At 42.4% G+C, this 23597-nt stretch overlaps 1 protein-coding gene across 1 annotated transcript in view; it reads right to left on the bottom strand.

Moving 5' to 3' along the window:
- Window positions 1-23597, bottom strand: part of plch1 (phospholipase C, eta 1) — a 73017-nt gene that overhangs the window by 48905 nt on the left and 515 nt on the right. Inside the window, exons 2-3 of the mRNA XM_061827356.1 lie at window positions 21046-21340; window positions 11374-11478 (exon numbers count right to left, since the gene is read on the bottom strand). Coding sequence (XP_061683340.1) covers window positions 11374-11452 — 79 coding nt within the window. The 5' untranslated portion in view covers window positions 11453-11478; window positions 21046-21340. The remainder of the gene's footprint in view (window positions 1-11373; window positions 11479-21045; window positions 21341-23597) is intronic.

Here is a 23597-nt window from a genome sequence, read left to right as displayed (position 1 = left end):
AGGCCCTAAAGAGTAGATGGCACATGAAAGCTTTGAAGCAGCAAATTCAAACATATTTTAATAGAGAGGACGACGGCAGTGATGTGATTGAACAAAGCTATTTTATTCCTCTCGCTGGTGCACACAATGAAGATCAAGTCAGGACACAGAGAACACCCACTCGACCGTGTTACATTAACACCCACACCTTTCATCATTTCGGATCAGGACAGACACCTTTTATGCAGTCATTTAAAACTTCACAAAGGGGCTTTCGATTTGTAAAATTGTAAAAAAAAATTCAAACGAAAAGGTAAGAGACTTCATCTTAGTTGACTTCTGTTCAACGAGCAGTAACTGATTAAACCTGCACATTTTTCTATAGCGTTTTGCAATACTTGGGATTTATTTACGAAGCATGGTCCAAGTGACACAATTCAGATGGCACAAATGGGATACGTGACATGGCAGCTTAAATGGAATCGGATAGCTTAACATCAGAATCACTCATCTTCTAAATGTGGATAAACATTCGGTGTATAACGGATTTGGACCAAAAAGAGGGCACATGGGACTTTCGACTTCCCTTCTGTTGCTGACGCTAGAAAATAACGCTCTGCAACGCGATCAGGATACGTCTGCGTGGGTCCAAGTGGAAGAAAATAAGATGGTGGTGAATCAGAAAAGCGGTAGACCTTGCTAGCTTCGGCTAGTCTTAATATCCATCCATTCATTTTCTTCACCGCTTATCTTCACGAGGGTCGGGGGGAGTGCTGGAGCCTATCCCAGCTGTCAACGGGTAGGAGGCGGGGTACACCCTGAACTGGTTGCCAGCCAATCGCAGGGCACATTGAGACAGACAACAGTCGCACTCACAATCACACCTAGGGGCAATTTAGAGTCTCCAATTAAAGTTGCATGTTTTGTTTTTTTTGGAATGTGGAAGAAAACCGGAGTGCCCGGAGGAAACCCACACAGGCAAAGGGAGAATATGCAAACTCCACACAGGTGGGTCCAGGAATGAACCCGGGACCTCAGAAGTGTGAGGCCAAGACTTTACCAGCTGAGCCACCGTGCTGCCTTAGTCTTAATATATTACAGTTAATTGTATTTCTCAGCCAAGCTGTTCATATGTCACATTAAATAGCAATTCAGCGTTTAGAGTTATGATCACATTTTAAAATCCTGAAAAAATACGAAGAAAAGTCAAAGACATAGCAAAACACACTTGTCAGTAAATATTTTAGTTGCTTACTATGCTGAAATCTCACATGATGACGGTTCCAATGTGTATTTTTTGTAACGTGACATGAAGCCTCCTAAAACCAAAATTTAATATACCATTGTCAAAGTGGGCGGCACGGTGACGCAGCTGTTGAGCGTTGGCCTCGCAGTTCTGAGTTCCAGGGTTCGATCCCGGCCCCGCCTGTGTGGAGTTTGCATGTTCTCCCCGTGCCGCTTGGGTTTTCTCCGGGCACTCAGGTTTCCTCCTACATCCCCAAAACTTGGATTAATTGGAGACTCAAAATTGCCCCTAAGTGTGATTGTGAGTGCATGCGACTGTTGCCTGTCTCTATGTGCCCTGCGATTGGCTGGCGACCAGGTAAGGATGTACCCTGCTTCCCCGCCCCTTGACAGCTGGGATAGGCTCCAGCATTCCAACAACCCTTGTGAGGATACGAGGCTAAGAAAATGGATGGATGGACACTGTCAAAGTTTGGCCCTTCCGTATTGTTCGCTTATTGTTATCAAACTACTCATACACTTCAATTGACGGGCAAAGTAACGCTTAAAAATGAGTGCATGACAGATGGTAGAATCCACGGCAACCCAGACAGCGCGAGTAATGAGCATCCCCTCAACTCACGCAGGATCAAAGAGTGCGCGAAGTGAGATCCACGCGGCCGTCGCCAGGATACCGGCAATGCATAAACATGAGCGCCTGCTTATTTCTTTGCCGCGTTAAATAGCAGTGGCGGAAGCAGCACACCAAAGGTGTGATCAATATGCAACATGGTCGTCCACGAACGGCATAAGTCATCAGGCCGGAGTTCACTAGACAGCAACAAAAGTAGCAGCGCATAACAACCTGCTGCCTGAGTTGTTTTATCCACTTGGACTGTGTGATGCAATCCAATGCAAAAGACATAAATTGTGATATAACAACACTTGGAATTTGTTCTAAAAATCACTGACAGCCTCAGAAACATGTTGCCTAACTACTTTTACCACAAGTTCCTTGTTGCCTAAATTCATTTCTTGCCCTATTTGATTGGAGGACTCGCGCTGATTGTTGTGAGATATAAAAAATATTGTACATACGAATTAAGATTTTTAAACTAATTGTTTATTTTTTCTTTTCATTTATTCATTTATTTTCAATGTATGTTAACCAACAAGATTCCCTGCCATGGTTGCTTCAAATGTTTTCTTATAACATGTTAAAAATGTATTTTTACCATTTATATATGTTGTTTCTTATTTGATGTGATCTTCATATCATTCTAACTTAATTTTAGATTATTTTATCTCATTTATTTTTTGATTGTTCTAAACTATCTATTCTACCTCTTTTATTTTGTATATCTATCTTTTGTTTTATGATTTTATTTTTAGGTATTTACCTATTGCTTTTTCATATTTTTTTGTTTTATTTTTTTTTATCTCTGCCAATTATTTTACTATTTAATCTCATTTTTATTTTTCCCCTATTTTTATTCTCTTTTTATTATCTCATTTATTCCTATATATTTGAATTATGTCATTAATTTTATCCCAATGATTTAATCTATTTTTGAGTTGTTATTGCTATTTTCATTTTATCATATTTTATTGATTTATTTATTTTATTTATTGATTTCACAAATGTTTTCATGTATCAGTCAAACGCTCCCAATATTCTAATATACAGTATTAGCCTTCTTATGTACCTCAATAAGACATTTGAAATGGGTTTTAATGTAAATTACACAGGTAAGCTGTGTCAAAGTTGGAAATGCATATTAAAATACTTCTGCATGTGTGCCTAATGTTTAGACCAATGATTGCAGCAATCATGTACAGTATATTGTACACAGATCCGTTGCAAAGATGACTCGTTGGCACATGAACTCTAAGATCAAAAAGAAGAAGATGATGAAATTTCAGCATACAAACACACAGGCTCACCTATCAGTGTTATTTTGCACTTCGGGGGCGCTTCCAGGGTGCCGCCAATGTGCTCAACGCTTCGCGCCAGGAGAGTCGCTACAGCTAGCGCTGCCGATTTCTCTGCAGATCCGCAAATTAAAGTAGCTGGCGCTTTGTGTGCACTGGGACCAAAGAGTGAAAAATAGATTTCCTCCATTTTGGTTCCACTCCAGGAAATAGAAGAAAGTTTGCAACAACAAGCACCCAAAAAAAAAAAAAAAAAAAGTAGTCCAAGCAGTCAGTTGCGCCGCCTTTGGCACTTGATGGACACTTCACAGGAAAATCCTCGCAGCGGCTGAAGAGCACCCGTTGCTCATCCTCGCCCTCTGATGTGTGTCAGCATCTTCTTCATCCCGGAAATCTCACACACGCACACACACACACACACACACACACACATCTTCCTCCTGGTCATCGACTCTACTCTCCATCCTCCTACATCGTTGACTGATGCACACATTTAGTGTATGAAACTGCTATTGTTGAGCAGATGCTGAGAAAATGAGGCAGATGCGTACGTGGACGAGTCTCCTGCTATCCGCTGCACACGGAGGGTCAGTCGGTGGGATGCGTCTGGGGTGGGGGAGACGACGGCCCCTGTGTGACATCACAGCAATGATAATGCACCGGCATTAAGCATGTGACATGTGGGATATGTGAGGCCATCCATCTGTCCGTTACGCACTCAAATGCTTTCAATTGCCGTCATGCTCTCTGGGCATTATGTCACTGTAATAAACACTAGGAAACACCAAGTGTTGGGCTTTGCAGTTCAGCGTTTCCCCAACCTTTAGTGAGCCAAGGCACATAATCGTGCAGAATCCTCATGTTTCCAAAATCACTACTTTTCAGGGCGGCACGGTGGAGCAGCTGTAAAGTGCTGGCCTCACCGTTCTGAGGTCCAGCGTTCGATCCGGGCCCCGCCTGGCTGGAGTTTGTACGTTCCCTGCGTGGGTTTTCTCCGGGCACTCCGGTTTCCTCCCACATTCCAAAAACATGCAACATTAATTCTTCTTCTTTTCCTTTCGGCTTGTCCCGTTAGGGGTTGCCACAGCGTGTCATCTTTTTTCCATCTAAAACTATCTCATGCATCTTCTTCTCTTAACACCCACTGTCCTCATGTCCTCCCTCACAACATCTATCAACCTTTTCTTTGGTCTTCCTCTCGCTCTTTTGCCTGGCAGGTCCATCTTTAGCACCCTTCTACCAATATACTCACTCTCTCACCTCTGAACATGTCCAAAGCATCAAAGTCTGCTCTCTTTCGCCCTGTCTCCAAAACATCCAAATTTGGCTGTCCCTCTAATGAGCTCATTTCTAATCCTATTCAACCTGCTCACTCCAAGCGAGAACCTTCATCCATCCGACATTAATTGGACACTCTAAATAGGTGTGACTGATTATGATTAGGTGTGATTGAGAGTGCGACTGTTTGCCTTTATGTGCCCTGCGATTGGCTAACAACCAGTTCAGGGTGTACCCCGCCTCCTGCCCGATGACAGCTGGGATAGGCTCCAGCACTTCCCGTGACCCTCGTGAGGATAAGCGGGTAAGAACATGGATGGATGAATGGACAACTTTTCAGGCACACTCTTACTTGAGTTAATAAACACCGCATCCAATATCACGTTAATCACTAATTTATTACACTTTGACCCTGGGGAGCAAAAGCCGAACAGAAAATGAATAACTGAATGAATGATTAAAATCGGAGAATACACGACTGAATCCAGCTGTCCGCATAAATATCCGCGCCCACGCTGACACCCCCGTTAGACAAAAAGATTCTTTATACGTCACAAAAGCAAACGACTGCGTTACAAATGTACTTCATCTTGCTAAATGCTTTTTCAACAGACTTGGAGCCACTCAATAAAATGATGAGCTAACTAAACAGTTTAAGGAAAAGAATTTGCATGCACTTACCTTTCTGGATGACACAACTCAGTGAACAAAACGGGGCTACTCAAAATGAGATGGTACAATGATTTTTTTTCACGGTTGTCTAAAAAACATCCAGACTTGCAATCAATAAGCGGACATAATGGCGCAGGGCTCCCGCAGAGTGAGGGAAGAGCCGACACTTCTCGGATAATTACTATTAGAATTTAGAGATTTGTTCTCAAGTTAGTTTTTTTACATTGTGTAATTATATGACAGATAGTAGTGACTTGTAAAAAAATATATATATTAGAGATAAAAGGTTTTGGCCTGTAATTACTGTAAGCTTTCCCAACTGGGTTTTGAGAAACTGGAGTTCAGAAAATTCAGTGTCATTTAGTCACGATTCTGAGACTGTTTAATTGCTTCAATGGGTGCTGCTATTTTGGCTAGCAAAAAAAGCTCCAAGGTACTTTGCAGTCAGTGAGTGAATAATAGTGTTACTGAGTAGGGAAAATTCTTACATGCTTTACTTTAAACACATTGTAAAAAGTCTGGTCGGCAGTGATAGTAGAATACCAGAACTAGTAGCCTGATGATGAAAGTAACTTCAATACCTCTCCGTTAATAAGAGTTAAGCCTGTGCCTTATTTCCATAAAATGTGGTGGTTCACAGCTGTGTGAATGATGATGGGGGGCGAGAACAAATGTCCGAATCGCAGGTGTGACATGAATGTGCAGCAAATCCAGACCCAATCGCTATCCAAAACAAGCAAACAGCATATTTCTACATTCCATCCCACGATGGCAATGCGGGATTGACTCCTTAATGAAGACATAAAGTGCAGTCGTGGAAGCCCCGAGGCCTTGTGCGGGGTGAATTAAAGGCGGCGAGAAGACGGACAAACCCAACGACTTGTCACTCGAAGGTTTGACTTCATTCATTCCTCGACTCGAGGTTTTAATTCTCAGTGAAGCCCCTTTCATCACAGGGGTTTACATTCCAGACCCACCTGTTACAGAAGAAAATCTTCAACAGTTTTTATATAAAACACTAATTCCCCATGTATAATACATTCTTGTGTATAATGCGCACCCTCAAAATACAACCCCAAAAGAGGGAATTCCTTTCCATCCATCCAGAAAGACACATGTATGATATTGTTGCGTCACTAGCACATCAGGCGAAACCATTTACCATATTGCAATTTGTAACACTTCATATCAGGTATTAACCCGTAGGTAGCAGTATATGTTAATACAACTTTTTTTATTTAAAAAAAAATAAATTAATACTTGGCTCCTGCACTCCCTCTAAGCAGCTAAGAAAATGGATGGAATAAATAAATAATTTTCCTTCCTGATGTATAGTATGCTCTATCGACTTTAGACCTGCATTTTGGGGCGGGGAACACATTCTGATGGATAGAACAGTTCTAAGCAAAATGTAACAAGTTAAAGTACCATTTCTTCCATACAAAACTATTTAACTACTCTGACAAGTATTCATCCATCCAATATCTGAAACACTTTTCCTGCAAAATGCTTTTAAGCAAATGTAATGCAGTAAATGTAGCGCTACTACCCAGCTTTGGCTACTTCTGTAAAAGTAGTCTTCACAAACCAAAACCCAAATCTGAAACTGAACCTCAGACATTTTTTCTTCAATACAATATATACCTCTTAGTCACATGTTCCAACCCCTCACATGCAAAGTTGGAAGTTTCAAATTAAAGGTACCATCTTCTAAGTTACAGTATGTACAGTAGAAAAATCTCTGGAGTATTCCAGTAGCATTATGAAAGTTTGAGAAACATTGCGAAATGATTCCCTAAAACACACAAACGCACTTATCTCACAGTCTCTCTCCTCTGCTAATTAGCAAGTGCTCGAGGCGGTGCTTACGTCGCCTGTGCTACAAATGAGTTGTCAGGTCTCCCTTGGGGAGGCCGTAGAATAAAAACAAACACGTGTCTGGTGCAGCATGATAATGTGTGTACACCGACCGTGCTGCAGGGGGAGTGTGGGGTGTGGTGGGCGGGCTCCCGGAGTGGTGGAGTTCAGTTCTCCACATCAAAGCAGGGGCACTGAAGACTTCATTATTGCTTCTCTCTGTGTGTGCGCACACACACATATTGATGTTGACTTCCCCTGCCAGGTTGACGCTGGCGCGTTCTTCCTAGCTAAGGGGTGCAGCCGCATGGCTGTGAGCAGATGGAGACGGGATATCATTGGCAGAGCAGCCGCTCTTGTCGAGCATACTGACGCAGCTCCAGGAGCCGCCGAAGTGGCATGGATGCTCATCCAGGCGCAGCTGACCGGCACAAGAAGTGGTTCTTAGCCTGCCCAGCTTCCGGTCTGAGGAATGAATGAAGTGTTCCAGCTCCAACAGGTGTAAAGCTGGAACGCAATCTCTCTTCATTCTAGGAGGCTTTGAAGGATGATGTTCTATTTTAAACTGGAGCGTTATTTGGAAGACAATGCTTTGGAGTCTGTCAGCACATTTCATCTCGGTGACACCCCGAACTAGTGATGGACTTATTATGGGCAGATCTCATTATAGGCTAGGTTGAGATCATGTATATCAACAACTACATTTCTTTTTTTAGTCCAACGACCAATAAGAGAGCATTTTAAAACTGAGTAAACTTCAGTGAATTATTTATTCATATTTTCTGTTCACTCCTGCTGGCCTAGAGAACTCCGTGCACTTCTTTCTGCTTGAATTTAGACGTAATTGATGAATGATAGAATAACATTCCAATTATGTTAAAATCGTGGAAAACTTCTTTTATTTGAGTTTTCCTTTCACTTTATATGACAATGCTGAGCCTGCCATCTGCCTGCACGTTTTGCTAGAATTTAAAAATAAAAATGTCTATTGCTTGAGATTTAAAAACAAAACAAAATAAATAATAAATAATAATAAATGTTAAATCAGCATTTGCTTAAATGGATTTCAATAAAGTGTTGTTTTTAGTTTTTCTGAAAGATATTTTCCCCTTTTAATACAAATGAAAATTTTGGCTCAAAATATTAGCTAGCTAAAAAAAAAACAATACTGTATCGCTACCTCTAAGTGCTGTAAATGTAGCTGGGCTATTTATTGTATGCAACAAGACACTCGCATTGGTTACATTTCCATACAATTTGCTTAATTTGCTGAGAATTGGTGGGTTGAAACAAAAGCTGCTATCCATGGATCCAGATGTAAACACCTAGAAAGTGAAGCCAATTCCACGACAAGCCGCTTCAACTTCTACTTCGCACAACCATTTGTGTTGAGACCAATTATCGCTGTCCCGGGTGCTGGAACTGACATGCACAATCATCTTATCATCGGAGTGGGCGAAAATGCAATGGCTGCGTGAACGTGCAGTGCTTGTGATGTTTTTGCCCCGGATGTGTACAAAGACTGACAATTCAATCATCACTCCACTTGTCAGAGTCAAGTCATAGTCTTTTAGTTCTGAGAGAGGATAGGTTCTTATAAGACCAATTGATAATGTTCGGAAAAAGCAAGATGCACTTGCGATCAAATTACAGTTGCCTGACGATTGACCCTCGCTGCAACGAAAAAAACTGCAGCTGTGGGTTGTCTTATCAAAAGACAAAATTTTGAAGCGCCACGTATATTTTCAGACCAAAAACAACCTGCCGTGATTGTAAAGCAAGAAGCGCATTGCAATGGCTGCTGTGGCTGTACATCAAAAATACAGTGAGAAGAGGACACAGCTTGGATATTTGAATGTGGAAAATTGTCAACCTTAATGGGATTCAGTTGAAAGCTGAGAGCTCCCAGTGTATACGTGAAATAGTCTGACAGATTTTAGAATGTCAGCTGTTGGTCTTTGCATTATTCAGCGCACGTTTCCATACAAAGCCGGAAGGAGACAAAACAGAAGGAAATTCACTCAAAAGAGGAGCCGAGAGGCAAGGGGATGAGAGGCAAGGATGCGAGCGCTCCCCTGGTGTCCGTTAACTGTTTTCTTTGGCCTGGGGCAATGGAGAGGAAGACGAGAGAGAGAGAGACTGGCAACATGCTGATGTTCATCATCATCATCATCATCATCAAGGGGCATCAGCATGGAGGAGGAGACACACTTTCCATGGGAAAGACACTTCCTACGCATTGGAGGATGATTGCAAGAGACAGAGAGCAAAAACAAGGTCCAAAAAAACCCAACTATATTATTGTTCTGAAAGGCAATTAAACATGTCATGTGACAGCTTCTCACCCAAAATGCAGCAATGAAGCTTCAACATCCCTGACACACATTTATTGCTCTCCATGGGCTGACAATTTGAGGCTTTCCTGCCCCCTAGTGACACGCACCAAAGGGACATTTTTGACATATATTTTCTCGTCACTGGCCAATTAGTTCACGTTGCATTGTTGTATGTTATGTAATCTAACTCCCAGCCACAGTCAAAACAACACAAGCCTGTGTCGCTTTGCATGCACATTTGGAGGGTCTACGCTCATCTGGAGCAGCATGACTCACTTTCATACCACATATCATCATCGTAAGCCTCTAACTTACCCCTTTCCAAACTGAGATTCCTGCAAACTTCAAGTTCCGCCATTGAGTTCTCTCACGGGCTCCCTCCGTGCGCTTTGACGCCCAGCATCGTCACGTTCAATCGTCACCAAAAGCAGGCACAACTAGTCCGCATGTCCGGTAGTGGTTCAAATCATAAATTTGTCATTTTTTGGCTCCCATAATAATAAAATCAAAAGAATGACGAAATTAAGCTCCTTGACACCTGGCTTCTGTGTGCAGAGTGGGCTCACATCCACATGCAGCGCGCACGCACAACCCCTCCTCACTGCCCTCAGCGTGGAAGCCGATTTCTGACACGTTCCGCGGACCCACTGAATGACTGAACGAGCCTCAGCGCCTGTGTGTGAATGCATGTGTGTGCGCGCACGCGCGCATGCGTGCGTACATTGGAAAACACCAATGCGCTAAAACAGTGACCCAATTAGGTGATGTCGTGTCTCTCCCCTGCACACTTTCTCAACGTGGCTCTTTGGGGTTGTGTGTGTGTGTACGTGTGTATACGCCAAAGACATTACCCTGATGAAAGTTGCCCCATTTGGGGGCCCTCGACATTCGTCTCATTCGCAGCATGTTTCACATTAAAGCCATTTAATTTAGGATTGCAGGCAGCGAGACAACTACAAATTCTCTCTCTCTCTCTCCTCTCTCTCTCTCTCTCAGAGTTGTGTTCAAACACTAAAAGTCATTAACATGGGTCATCACCAAATCGATTAGTGCTGTCAGAAGAGAGGAAAAAAGACACCTGAACGCCATTGTGACCCCCACTTCTGTGTGTGCAACAGGCTTTCCACTAATTGCCCATTTTGATTTACCTCCGACCTTGCACACTTCTTCCCACTCAGCATGCATCTACCTTCCATCTTCTTTTCCAGCATATTTATTATGTTCCATGAACCAATGTAACCCCACACCCCCACTCCCCCAATTCTTTTGTCAGAGTCATTTAATAAGTAAAAAGAGGAAAGACAAAGTGTCTGGCAAGAAAACAAATAAACATCCAACATCAATATATACAAACAATATAAGAAATTGTTTGTATTTTAGACGGCAACCCACTTTCTATTATTTATTAATAAGCTATATGCTTCATTTTTCATTCAATAACGCCACCACACAGAATGTTCTTTTGTGTACAGCGGACATCACAAATTTGTAACAGATCTTTCTGCTATATTTCAGTGTTCAGAATGAAAGCTCATAGTGGTGCTGATTTATTTTTATGATGTGTCTGTAATGGACTTGTGCAATTCTGTAATGGAGAGGAGTCTCCCTCTACTGTTGGTTGCATGACATGCTCTGTGTAGTGGTTCAACATGAGCTCATGAGATCTGAGTCGGGTTTTCAGTAGGATTTACTTAAAATCTTAACAATGAAAAAAGCCCATTCCCAGAAACCTTCACCAAATACGGACTGAAAATATGGCAAACTTTGTCATAGTGGGGAGGCACTTTTCTAATTGTATACAGTAGTTTTTCCTTGAGTTAGTTCTCACATTTTTCCTACGGACAAATTAGAGTATTCTGTTAACTTGATGCTTGATGATTTTTTTTGGGGGCCGCATTCAAGCACACATTGGCTGGTGGTCTAATTTGATAAGCAAAGTACCTTATGACATGATCTCTTATTAATACCTGTCTTTTAAACAGGAAAACACCATGATTAGGAGCAATATTTTGCTGGGGTAAAGATTACAATTATAAATAGAGAGTACAAGTAGTTTTGACTAAATGCAATATTTTGCGCTAGCTGCAAGTTTTACCTTGAGAGACGCTGTTGCTGGTCAGAAAGTGGCGGCGGTACTGCGGTTCCCCCTTCCTGTTCACCACCCAAGCGCTCATGACGAGAGAAGGATGTAGAACAACCTCTGAAAAGGAGAATAATATAGTGTAACTGTAACAAAAAATACCTGATAGTACTAGTAACAATATCTAGCTGTACTGGCACACAGTGAACATAATGTACGCTTACATATTATGATTGACAGGGACAGCTAACAGAGAGCAACAGTTGTAAGGTCTACATGTCTTGATTGAGGTTGATTTTCCACATCTCACATTCAGCACATTCCCGTTTATGTCATCCCTCTGGTTGCGCCACCACTTTACTTCCTCCCGCTCACCTTTCATTACCCACCTGTCGCCTGTCTGCCCTGCTGTGATGTGCTATTCCCCCTCATACATACACACACACACACACACACACACACACACGCACACGCATGCACAGCACACACGCACACAATAGATCTAAAAGGCCGCAGAGTCTGCGGGTGAGTTATTAGCGTCTGGAGCCTGCTAAAACAAGATGTCTGCTTGAAGAGGTCAGTGGTCAACTGCTTTCATCCAAAGACTTGCAATAAGTGCACTGTGTGTAGGTGTGCATTTGTGTGCCTGTATAAGCACATGTACAAGCTCAATCAGAAGGGAATGGACAGGGCCCAACTACGAAGAGCGAAAATCCACAAATAGTTATCTATTATAGCAGCATCGGGGGGGAAAATGTGTGTGTGTGTGGGGGGGGGGGGGTTAACTCCTGAAAATTCCAAAATAAGTGGGGATATACTACTGATGGATTTTCAAGGAAAAATGGACAATGGTAAAAAACAAATAAATAAATAAAATCTAAGTCTGGGTGGCTCGATGGGTGCCAAATCAGAAATATGTCGTGGTCCACAATATTCATTTCTATAGTATTGTAACACCCACACTAAATGCAATAACCACTGTATTTCCCTATTGGTGTTTCAAAACTTTCCCAGACGAGTGTTACAGGGGAAGGAAGGAGTATTAACACGGACACTTTCACCCATGAAAGTGTTCAGTTACCACACGTTTTCCCAATGAAAAAAATTTGAATATCCTTTAAAATCCTCTTTAGCGCTTTCTTTTCGTGTTTGATAACCAAAGACGGTCTGCTGCCTATTAGCCGCTCTGAGCCCTCTCCGGAGCACAGACCCCCCCATGTGGCCCTCTGCTTAATCATACAATCATGTTTCCAAATAGCTGTTTGTTTTCATAGCGCCGTCTCGGTGATACACAAGCAAGTGACAGGGGACATTTTTCTCCCCTCTACGGTCTGTTTTAAGCAGGCTTGTGGGGGAGCAGCTTTTACAATAATCACAGCTTAATCTTAATGTACGATGAAGCCAAATGAATCCAAAACAGCAGGACGTCAGTGCGTCATTGTATCAATTATTCAATGCGGCACAAAACTGACTTTTGTAATGGATTGTGTACAAATTATTGGGTCTCTGGTGTTCGAGTACATCTTTAGTTATGCATATTTCTGAAAATGTGTCTTTGAGTGAGCTGTTCCGCACCTCTGCTCAGTTGTTATGCAACAGTGGGGGTAAATGACATAATAACCTCCTTCAATCCCAAATTCCTTGGTCCATGATTTGATCAGCTCGGCTGTGTGACGATCCAGAGCTACTTTCAAGTAGCAGCTATTTTTTTCCTGCTATTGTGGAGGTGTCCCACTAATTATAAACAAATTTGTGTTTCATGGAACAGTTTTACACTTCTGTGACTGTTGAGAATTTTAACTTTGGATTAAAACTGAACTACGCAGTCGACATTTAGAGTAAGGTTATCCATCCATTTTTTTTTGCTGCTTATCCTCACAAGAGTTGTAGGGAGGGCTGGAGCCTATCCCAGCTGTCAAGGGGCATGAGGCAGGGTACACTCTGAACTGGTTGCCAGCCATTCGCAGTGCACATAGAGACAAACAGCCGCACTCACAATCACACTGAGGGGCAATTTAGAGTATCCAATTAATGTTACATGTTTTTGGGATGTGGGAGGAAACCGGAGTGCCCGGAGGAAACCAACGCAGGCACGGGGAGAACATGCAAACTCCACACAGCCGGGTCTGGGATTGAACCCTGTACCTCTGAACTGTGAGGCCAACGCTTTACCACTTGATCCACCGTGCCACCCAGTGTGTGGTTGTTTGATATTAATTTAGCTAGACATCCAAAAAAAAACAGTATTTATATGTGTTTATACAATTTGAATACGTAAATAGTACCGTTTGAATAGGTAAATGGAGTGTGTATACTGTCATGTTCAGACCATGAGGAAAAGTATAGAGTCTTCCTCCTCTTTCTATAAGTGCATGAAACATGAGGAGCCTTCTCATCTGTCATCGGGGGCTCTCAAACCTCAAGGGAATCCACTCAGTTCTCTCTCCCGGCCAAACGAGGCAGCTTGAAAATAATAACGTTTCACCGTGGCACACTTGCTGATGCACGTCATCTGTCACGACCCCGACAGGAAGCAGATTGAGGATGCCCCCGAGTGAAGGTTTTGGTGGGGGTGGACATTCAAGACAGAGTGAAGCAATCCGAAACAGGGGGACCACCCCATGTCCAAACGTACACAGTTCAATATGGAAAATGGATCAAGAGATGTTTCTCTTTCGGGGGAGAGTGGACAAAAAAATAGAAAAAGATATGATAAACCCACACATCCAAACGATGCATAAGAATGATTATATCATAAGATCAATATTCATAATGATTGTTTGACCTCATTAAAGAATGCTGGTTGACCACTTATTCCCCTGTCTTTGTCATGCTAATACATTGCTATGGGGATCTTACACCCAGCCCAAATGGCCCCACATATTCACATATGAGACAGTGAGCTGATAAATGCAGACACAAAGGGAGAAGCATCTGTCCCCCCCATGCTGACACATGTCACACTGTCCACTTCATCCACCAGCTTCATGCCACCAGCTGTCATTTCCAAATCAAGTACGTGTCAGGTGTTTGCCGTTTAATTATTGCAAATACCCTCAATAGCTCAACAGTGCAATTAAATGGGGAAAAAATGGTGCATCACCAACCACTTACGACAGCTTAACATAATTGCCGGCATTCTATTTCCTGTTCACATTTGAGCAGTTACTAGAGCGAATATCATTTGTGCCCGGCACCTTAAAAAAATTTGAATATTCAAAATTTTTTATGTCACTAATTGTAAATACATGCTTTGTATTGAATAGAAAACACAAAAAGCAAAGTGGAGACAGTTAGTAAATCTGTTTAATCATGAGAGCACTCACAAACAATTTTTCAGACACCCAATTCTCTACCGCCACACAAGTACATGCTTGTAACTCATCAATGCTGTTGTTTCATGAAAAAAAAAAATCCTTTTACCAACACCTTTCTTCTAATGCTTTGCCCCGCTCCAATCCTGAACCCTCTTCATCTGTCAGTCTTTCTGTCCGCTTTCATAATCAGCGATTGTAGCGTGATTTCTGATCTCATTCATACCCAAACCAAAACCCTCCACCTGTCACCTCGACTACCTCCCCACAGTGTTGGTAAAATTATTCTTCTCCTCACTGCTTCGCCTCATTTCTGCAATTATTTATTCTTCTCTCTCCTTTGGTATCATTCTGTCATGTTTTAAAAGCAACTTAAGTCTTTTTCCTCTGTCCCCTCCCCAGTCACCACAGGTGTCCCTTGCCCTGGGCTCTGTCCTGAGGGCCTCAGTTCTCCATCATCTACCTCCTCCCTATCCGTAAATTAAGTACGGTATTCTATTTCAGGCATCGCGGTGTTGGAATTGGTTAAAGCATTGGCCTCACAGTTCTAAGGATTTTGGTTCAAATTCTGGCATCCCCAGCATGGAGTTGGCATGTTCTCCCTGTCCCTGCGTGGGTTTTCTCCGGGTACTCCGGTTCCCTCCTACATCCCTAAAACATGCATTAAATGGACACTCTAGGTGTGATCGTGAGTGCGACTGTTGTCTGTCTCTATGTGCCCTGCAATTAGCTGGCAACCAGTTGAGGGTGTACGCCGCCTCTTGCGTGATGACAGCTGGGATTGTCTCCAGCACCCCCACAACCCTGTGAGGATGAGCGGCTCAGAAAATGGATGGATGGATTCTATTACAATGGTTTAACAACTGACAAACCGGCTCACCTCTCTTTCAAACCCAACGTCTCACTTGTATCCTCTTCCCTTACCTCCTCCTTCTTAGGTAGTAACTCCTGCGTCATCTCTAGCTTCATGAAAATAATCAGTGACAAAACGGTAATTCTCCGAATTGGCTCCAAATCTACATTATCCAAAGTTAACAGTTTTTCCATCCCCGTAGGTCACTCCTGTGTTTCCCCTTCCCTTCGGGCTAACAGTATGTGTGTTATCCTCAACAGCACACTGTCATTCAATCTGCAAAGCAATAACATAAACCTGTGTGCTTACTTCCATCTGCGCCACATCAACCGACTCTGCCACTCCCTCACCCCGCATCCTCCCTCTATCCTGGTCCACAGTCTTGTCATATCTCGTACTGAGCACTGCGACTTTCTCTTGTTTGGCCTCCCTCAGAAGTCCCTCCATAAGCTTTAACTGATTAGAATTCTCCTGCACGTCATCACCAAAACCCGCTCTTTCCAACACATTTGTGCGATCTTCCAAAAGCTCCACTGGCTCCGAATCAAACAGAGGATTTAATTCAAACTCCTTCTCTATAGCTTCAATGCCATTGACAACATCGCTCCTCCAGATTTGTCAGACCTCCTCTACATCGCCACTCCAGTCCACAGCCACTCTGGTCATTTCTACAACCAGACTTCTGCAAATCAGACTCGCTCATTACCTTCAAACCTGAATTTAAAACATAAGTGTTAAGAATGGTGGCATGAATGTCTCCAGCACCAAAAGTCAATTGTGAGGGAGATACTCAGCGAGAGGGCATTGGTGTTCCTCACAATGAATAAGTGACCTGACCTGCAATAGCTTGTTAAACAGTTATCAGAAGAGAAAGCAAACAGTCTGCTGGCTGCTAAACACACAGACTCACTGGATGAGTGCTTTTAGTGGAAAACAGAGGTCAAGTAAATGACATTGTGTGTCGTTTAACACTACACACCTTGATGAAAATCAAACCATTCAAATCATTTTGTCAACCGACACAGTCATGTAAAATATTCTATCTGATATTGCTTTTTTAGCATGCTGCAAATTACTACATCTTTGCCTCTCTCAATCAAAACTAAGCATGTTTTTTCCTTTAAAAAATCTTAAACTGAAACCTAAAGTGACAATCTTTGGGAATATGTGACTTTCACTACAAGGGCCTTCCCTAGAAGCGTATCCTTATCTCCTTAAAGCAGGGGCCTCAAACTCGGTGCGCAAATGTCAATTGAGGCCCATAGGATGATATTTTGCAGGAAGCTACTTGACAAAGTTTAGAGTGAGTACATTTTTGCCAAATGGTTCACACGGCATTTAAAGCTGTTTTTTTTTTTTTTTATCACTTTTACGGTATCGTAGCTCGGGATCATGAAAGCTTTCTGCAGTGCTTATCGACAATTTTGCCAAAGTAAATCAGCAATGTTAGCCAAATGCTTGAAACCTAATTCTGAAGTGGAAGGAAAATAAATTCTGTCACGCAGCACGAGTCATGTCTTTCTCAAAACCTGTGAAGAGAAATGCCGGGATCGAGCACAGACAAAAGTCTGACTTGACACTTATCGTGTGAACCAGAGATTCAGGCAGCCAGTGGCAATTTAGAGCATTGTCAGCTGTGAGTGTGCACTTTGTACACATCTCGTATAAGTTACATAAAATACCTACACTTGGCAATTTTTTCTTTTTATCATTGCAATTTGACAGGGTTGTTAACAACACTATTGTCCGTGGTGTGTCAAATTTAAAAGATATTCCTTTTCACTTTAAAGGGACATTAGACTATCTTTTGGCAAGAACCTGTCGTATTCAGTCTATATTTTCTGTTAAATCCAGAGCAGTATGAAAAATAACTGTCCACTGTTTTCAACCACAAGGTACAGTTCCTTCGATTCTGAGTGTCCTGTTGTAAAAAAAAATTCTCAGTGATACAGGCCAGCAAGGAAGAATGAAAATGGTCAAACCGGGTCTGCTTCCCCAGAGCTCTTTGACCTGATAAGGAGACAGCGCAAACCTGGAAGAAGCAGCAGCGAGGTTACAGAGGGGTCAGAGCCGCGTTGCAGAGGGACAAGATGTCGAGAAAGCGTTGTAGGCTATCTCGGGAGCTTAGCGGTCATAAAATAAAATCAAATGTCGATCCACCTCTCTATTTGGAAGAGCATCTTGGACTTGTCAAAAGTAAAATTGTAATTACATAAGACCCAAATGATTGGACCATCTGTGTGTGGGAGAAATAAAAAGTGGGCAAGGTTGTCTCAGGATTATTTCAAAAATCCTCAACTTTCACTTCTGTTCACCCAGAATAGAGGAATAGGAAGTGTGACATAAATTCAAGTCACAAGGAAGTCAATGTTTAATTGTCGGGTCCAAAGTTCTGGATTTGGAGCTGTTAAAACAAAGTGACAAATCATTTCTTAAGGAATACTCTTTTGTGATGAGAACAAATTAGAAGTTATCCTGCATCAATTGTACTTTAAAAAAAATGCTTAAAATCATGGAATTATGAAGCATTAAATGCAAATATATACACCCATCAATTTTCTTCGCCGCTTATCCTCACGAGGGTCGCGGGGAGTGCTGGAGCCTATCCCAGCTGTCAAGGGGCAGGGTACAGTTCAGGAACTGGTTGCCAGCCAATCGCAGGGCACCTTGAGTCAAAGAGCCGCACTCCCAATCACACCTAGGAGCAATTTGGAGTGTCCAATTAATTTTGCATGATTTTGGAATGTGGGAGGAAACCGGAGTGCCCGGAGGAAACCCACGCAGGCACGGGGAGAACATGCGAACTCCACACAGGTGGGTCCTGGATTGAACTGTGAGACCAGACTGTTTTTTACCAGCTGAGGCACCGTGCCACTTAAATGCAAACATATTGAACTTAAAAGTTAAATAAACTGAACTGTGTGAAGGCAGCGGTTTTCTCGAGTACTCCTAGAGCAGGGGTGTCAAACTCAAATTAACAGTTGAACAAAAGGTATAAACTGGAACAAAGCCACAGGGTATTACCCACTTTCATTTCACGGAAACGATCGTTCCGTTACCGTGTCGTTACCCAGCCTGAGAAAACACGGAACCGAAAGCCCGTTTCCCAGATCTCTGGGCTTACTTTTAATAAAATTCGCCCATGTGTGGAGTGTAAAACAAGTTCTCAACGAAATACAACAATCTGTATAAAACGAACCTACATGAACCCCTTTATTTTTAATGATTAAAACGCCCAGTTTTGTCAGTGTGGTTTACAAACAGCACCGGTTTCCCCTTCTGCGCTACGCATGCGCAAAGTCGAGTTATTCATATCCGGGTCACTCAAACGCTAGTCAAACATGTCGGTTGCTAAGCGTAAAAAACAAAATGCTCATGCCTGCTAAGGCTTTATTTTGAAGTACATGTAAAAACCGGTTCCCATGAGCATTATCAATGGGAACCGAAAAATCGTTTCCCACCGTTTCCCAGGACAAAAATCAACAGAACCGAAAGATCGGTTACCATATTTGCCGAAATCCTCATGCCCGGGATAAACTCTCAAAGTGAATCGGTGACAAAACACAACCTCTCTATCCATAAATTGGCTCGAAACCTCAGAACGGTGAGGCAGACATGATAACCATGAGGGAAAAAATCCACCACAATGCCGCAAGACCTTACCATTTGTGAGTTTGAAGGCTACCACATGTCACAATAGTTTCAATTTGTGGTTCTATTATCATCACACTTTTCTTCTTTGCCATCACTGCTACATTTCCTTGCTGACATCGAAAATGTTTCAATGCTACCTGAGCTGAAGTCGCAGATCAGGTTTTGGGAGCTCAGTTGCTCAAATTCACTTTGTGACGGGTGCTTGTAACGATTAGTACCCTTGCCCCAAAATAAATCATACATATGGTGGAGCAAATTGGAGGGAAAATAGCAGTCAGTGTTAGAGTCAATTGAGTTGGACAGGTTGTGCATGACATTAATGGTCAACACGCTTAACCATCACATCAGCACTGCCACACAAGATTCAAATGCAGTTCACATCTAAACATGCTGCACACTAACCAACTTGGCTCCCGGAGCTCCGGTTATTCAGGACAGTTCAGAGCGCCCACACGCAGCGTCTCGCGTTACCCCCTCCTACAACACGACACCAGCAAACTGATACACTGCTCACAATAGTTCCCTCACATCACAACAAGGGACTCACTTTACGACTAAAACATTCCAACACACACACACACATATAATACGAAATTCATGGAAAAACATGATGCATTGTTCAAACAGTTTTATTATTATGGGTTACAAATATTTATGAGTTTGGGAGTTGGGGGGAGGGATTTCAACATTCTGAAAACTCGCCAAATTTCGCAAAAATGTGTATCCTGATGAAAATGTACTCTACATGTGACACCCAGCACCAAAATTTATTGAGCTACAGTATTCAACCCCCAGTAGGCAAACCATGGTTAAAGTCAAGAAATGTTTCGGAAGAGAAGAGAACATTTCATGCTACAGTACACGTTACATGAACAATATAAAAAAACAAACATCATTTGCGCCTCACAAATGACAGCTGACCCCAGCACAAATGCTATCGGTACCACACTTTGAGAATATGTTACCATGGAGAAAAGTTTGAGGGTTGCTTGGAGAAATTGACATGAAAAAGAGGGAGAGTGAGAGCTCATTCAAATGGTCCGCACATGGCCCACGAGCCTTAGGTTTCACACCACTGCTTGACAATGTCCATTGCTGCATGATGACACTGGCTCACTGGTTTGTTAAAATAGATAGATAGATAGATAGATAGATAGATAGATAGATAGATAGATAGATAGATAGATAGATAGATAGATAGATAGATAGATAGATAGATAGATAGATAGATAGATAGATAGATAGATAGATAGATAGATATTTGGATCACATTCAATGTAAACCTCACCTAGTGATAAATTGTGTGTCAGTTTAACCGGCCTTCTGTCACTTTAATAAACTTTATCTCCCTGGTTCATCCAACTAGTCCAATCACACTGCGGGGAAAAAAATCCCCAAGGACTCACTCTGGCTGGCTGGGGGAGTACCCTCATGTCTTCTCTCAGGGATGGCTACCGGCTGAGTCTAATAAAGGCCTTTGTTATGCTGGCCCTGCTGCAGAAAATCTCTGCTCTTGAAGCACAATGGTCAGAAACAGCCACGTGAGATGAACAGTTCTGTTGTAATTAGTGATTGCGATAACAATTTAAAAAAAAAAGTTTTAAATAAAAAAAATGCAAGATGGAAATCAGATTTTAAGGGTAAAAAAAAAAATGTGATTCCACGCTGGAGAGACAATCCAAATGATTTTCCGATTGACTACACATAATAGGCACAACCAGGCTACAAGCTAAACTGTTGTTGACAGTAGCTTCAAAGAAAAAGTGCAACTAAAGTAATTGCAATGTGCAAAACTGTCCAAAACGTCCAATAATAAAGCATTTGTGAAGCAGTGTGGGGCTTTTTTTTTTTTCTTAGTTTACTTACTTTTTCAGCTCTTGACAGCTCTCTCGTGAAGTCCTGGCATCCTCAAAAGTGTACTCCTTCTTCAGGTATCCATCCAAAGTGTGTGCAACACCACTGTATGTCGCACAAGTCAGCGAGGGGGGCCACTGGCTTTTTGATCTCACTTGTGAGGAGTATCCCACCAGACTTCCCTGGTGAGTGTGGTCAAAGCGGCAACCACCAGCAGCACCACAACCTCGAGCATGGATGGTGCCTTATTCAAACACTGCTCCTCCTGGTGCGGGATCACCGGTGACCTGGAAAACCTGAAGCGGATCTACCAGAAATGGAAAGTCAGGATCCCGAGGATGGAAAGACTTCCCTGAACAATAATAAACATTTACTGTGAAACATGTACTCATTTCCTATTGTTATTCACTGAAAGTGACAGTAAGAGAAGGGATTTGTTATGGACAAAAGTATTTGGACACAAGTCTGTATTAATATGTATTAAATCCAGGGATAGGGAGGACTGGAGCCTATCCCAACTATCACGGTACACCCTGAACTGGTCGCCAGCCAATCACAGGCCATACAGAAACAACCACCCATTCCTACTCTCATTCACACCTACGGCCAATTTAGTGCATTCGAATGACCTAAATGATGTGAGTAGGAACCAGAGTGCCCGGAGAAAACCCACACCGACACGGGAGTAACATGCAAACCCCGCACAGGCGGATTTGATTTGAACCCCGGTCCTCAGAACTGTGAGGCAGATGTATCAATGAGTCTACCACCATCCATCCATCCATCCATCTATCCATCCATCCATCCATCCATCCATTTTCTTTGCCGCTTATCCTCGCGACGGCCGCGGGTAGTGCTGGAGCCTATCCCAGCTGTCAAGGGGCAAGAGGCAGGATACATCCTGAACTGATTGCTAGCCAATCGCAGGGCACATCGAGACAAACACCCGCACTCACAATCACACCTAGGGGCAATTTAGAGTGCCCAATTAATGTTGCATGTTTTTGGGACGTGGGAGGAAACCCCGAGAAAACGCACGCAGGCACGGAGAGAACACTTTACCAGCTGGTCCACCATGCTGCCCAGTCTACCACCATTTTACTTAAATTGCATTATTTATATTTAATTATGATTGATAAACCGTTTATTTGATTAATGTTAAAATCAATGAGTAGATTTCACAGTTTTTAATTGTATTATTTATTTATTAATTAGCTGATATTGTGAAAATTCCATTAATTATTTTATTAATTATATAACAATTATTAGTTTAATGCATCATTTAATGCAGTATATTGCAACTACCTACTGTGGGAGATATAAAAGGCTAAAATAATGCATCAAATATTCCACATTATGGTAACAGTATAACAAATTAAGGAATTATTTTTATTTATTATGTAGCCACACATAAACTCATGCAGGAATATCTGGCTGCTCGCAGACATATAAACATAGGTGTAACATTACATTTTTACAGCACGGTGGGGCAGCTGGAAAGTGTTGGCCTCACAGTTCTGAGGTCCCGGGTTCAATCCCGGATCCGCCTGTGTGGAGTTTGGCATGTTCTCCCCGTTCCTGTGTGGGTTTCCCCTGGGCACTCTGGTTTCCTCCCACATTCCAAAAACATGCAACAGTAATTGGACACTCTAAATTAGGGTTAGGGTTGCGACTGTTTGTCTCTATGTGCCCTGCGATTGGCTGGTGACTAGTTCAGGGTGTACCCCACCTCCTGCCCGTTGACAGCTGGCATAGGCTCCAGCACGCTCCATGACCCTTGTGAGGATAAGCGGCAAGGAAAATGGATGGATGGGTTACACTTTTAACACAAACAACCAGTTGACTGCAAGAACACAAAAAAATCTCAAGTGTTGGCAAAAGATGTCAGGAATGTAGCATTTTCTTTATTTAAAAAAGAAAAAAATTAAAGAAAAACATATACTGTAGGAAAGCACTAAGTTCAAAAGTGCTCATATTTTGATCGTTGATAATGCCCTCCTTAAAAAAAAAATACCTGAATGCATTCCAAAAGCATTCACTCACCTTCTCTGACTCAGATGTGCCTTGATAAGCCTTAACACTCAGTTCATCCAAAAAGTGTTCTACAAAGTTGAGGTGAGGATCAAGTGGGCATATCAAATTCATCCAGATCAAACTCTCTCATCTGTCTTGATGAACTTTGATTTGTACACTGACGCAGTTATTTTGGAACAGCATGAAGCCACCTCTGAACTGTTCCCACAAAATTGCCAAGCTCCAAAATATGAGCCCAGACATGTAGTGAATGGAACGCTCAATGCTTCAGCATACTAGATTTTGGACAATGGAATCCTTCTTTTCCAACATGCATCTTCACTAGTGCACAAAGCAAGTCCGCCAAGATAGAAATGAGAGAATTCGGTATTAATGAATTTGATTGGCCTGTGCAGAATCCTGCCCTCAACCCGACAGAACACGTTTGGGTTGATTTTTCAGTGGCCAGTGAACCAGGCCTTCTCGTTCAACATTAGTGTGTAACCTCACAAATATGGTTCAGGTATGATCATATTGAGCTAAAGATTCCC

The sequence above is a fragment of the Syngnathoides biaculeatus genome, chromosome 8, assembly GCF_019802595.1.
Source record: "Syngnathoides biaculeatus isolate LvHL_M chromosome 8, ASM1980259v1, whole genome shotgun sequence".
Lineage (NCBI taxonomy): Eukaryota > Metazoa > Chordata > Actinopteri > Syngnathiformes > Syngnathidae > Syngnathoides > Syngnathoides biaculeatus.
This window is presented reverse-complemented; position numbering and strand designations above follow the sequence as displayed.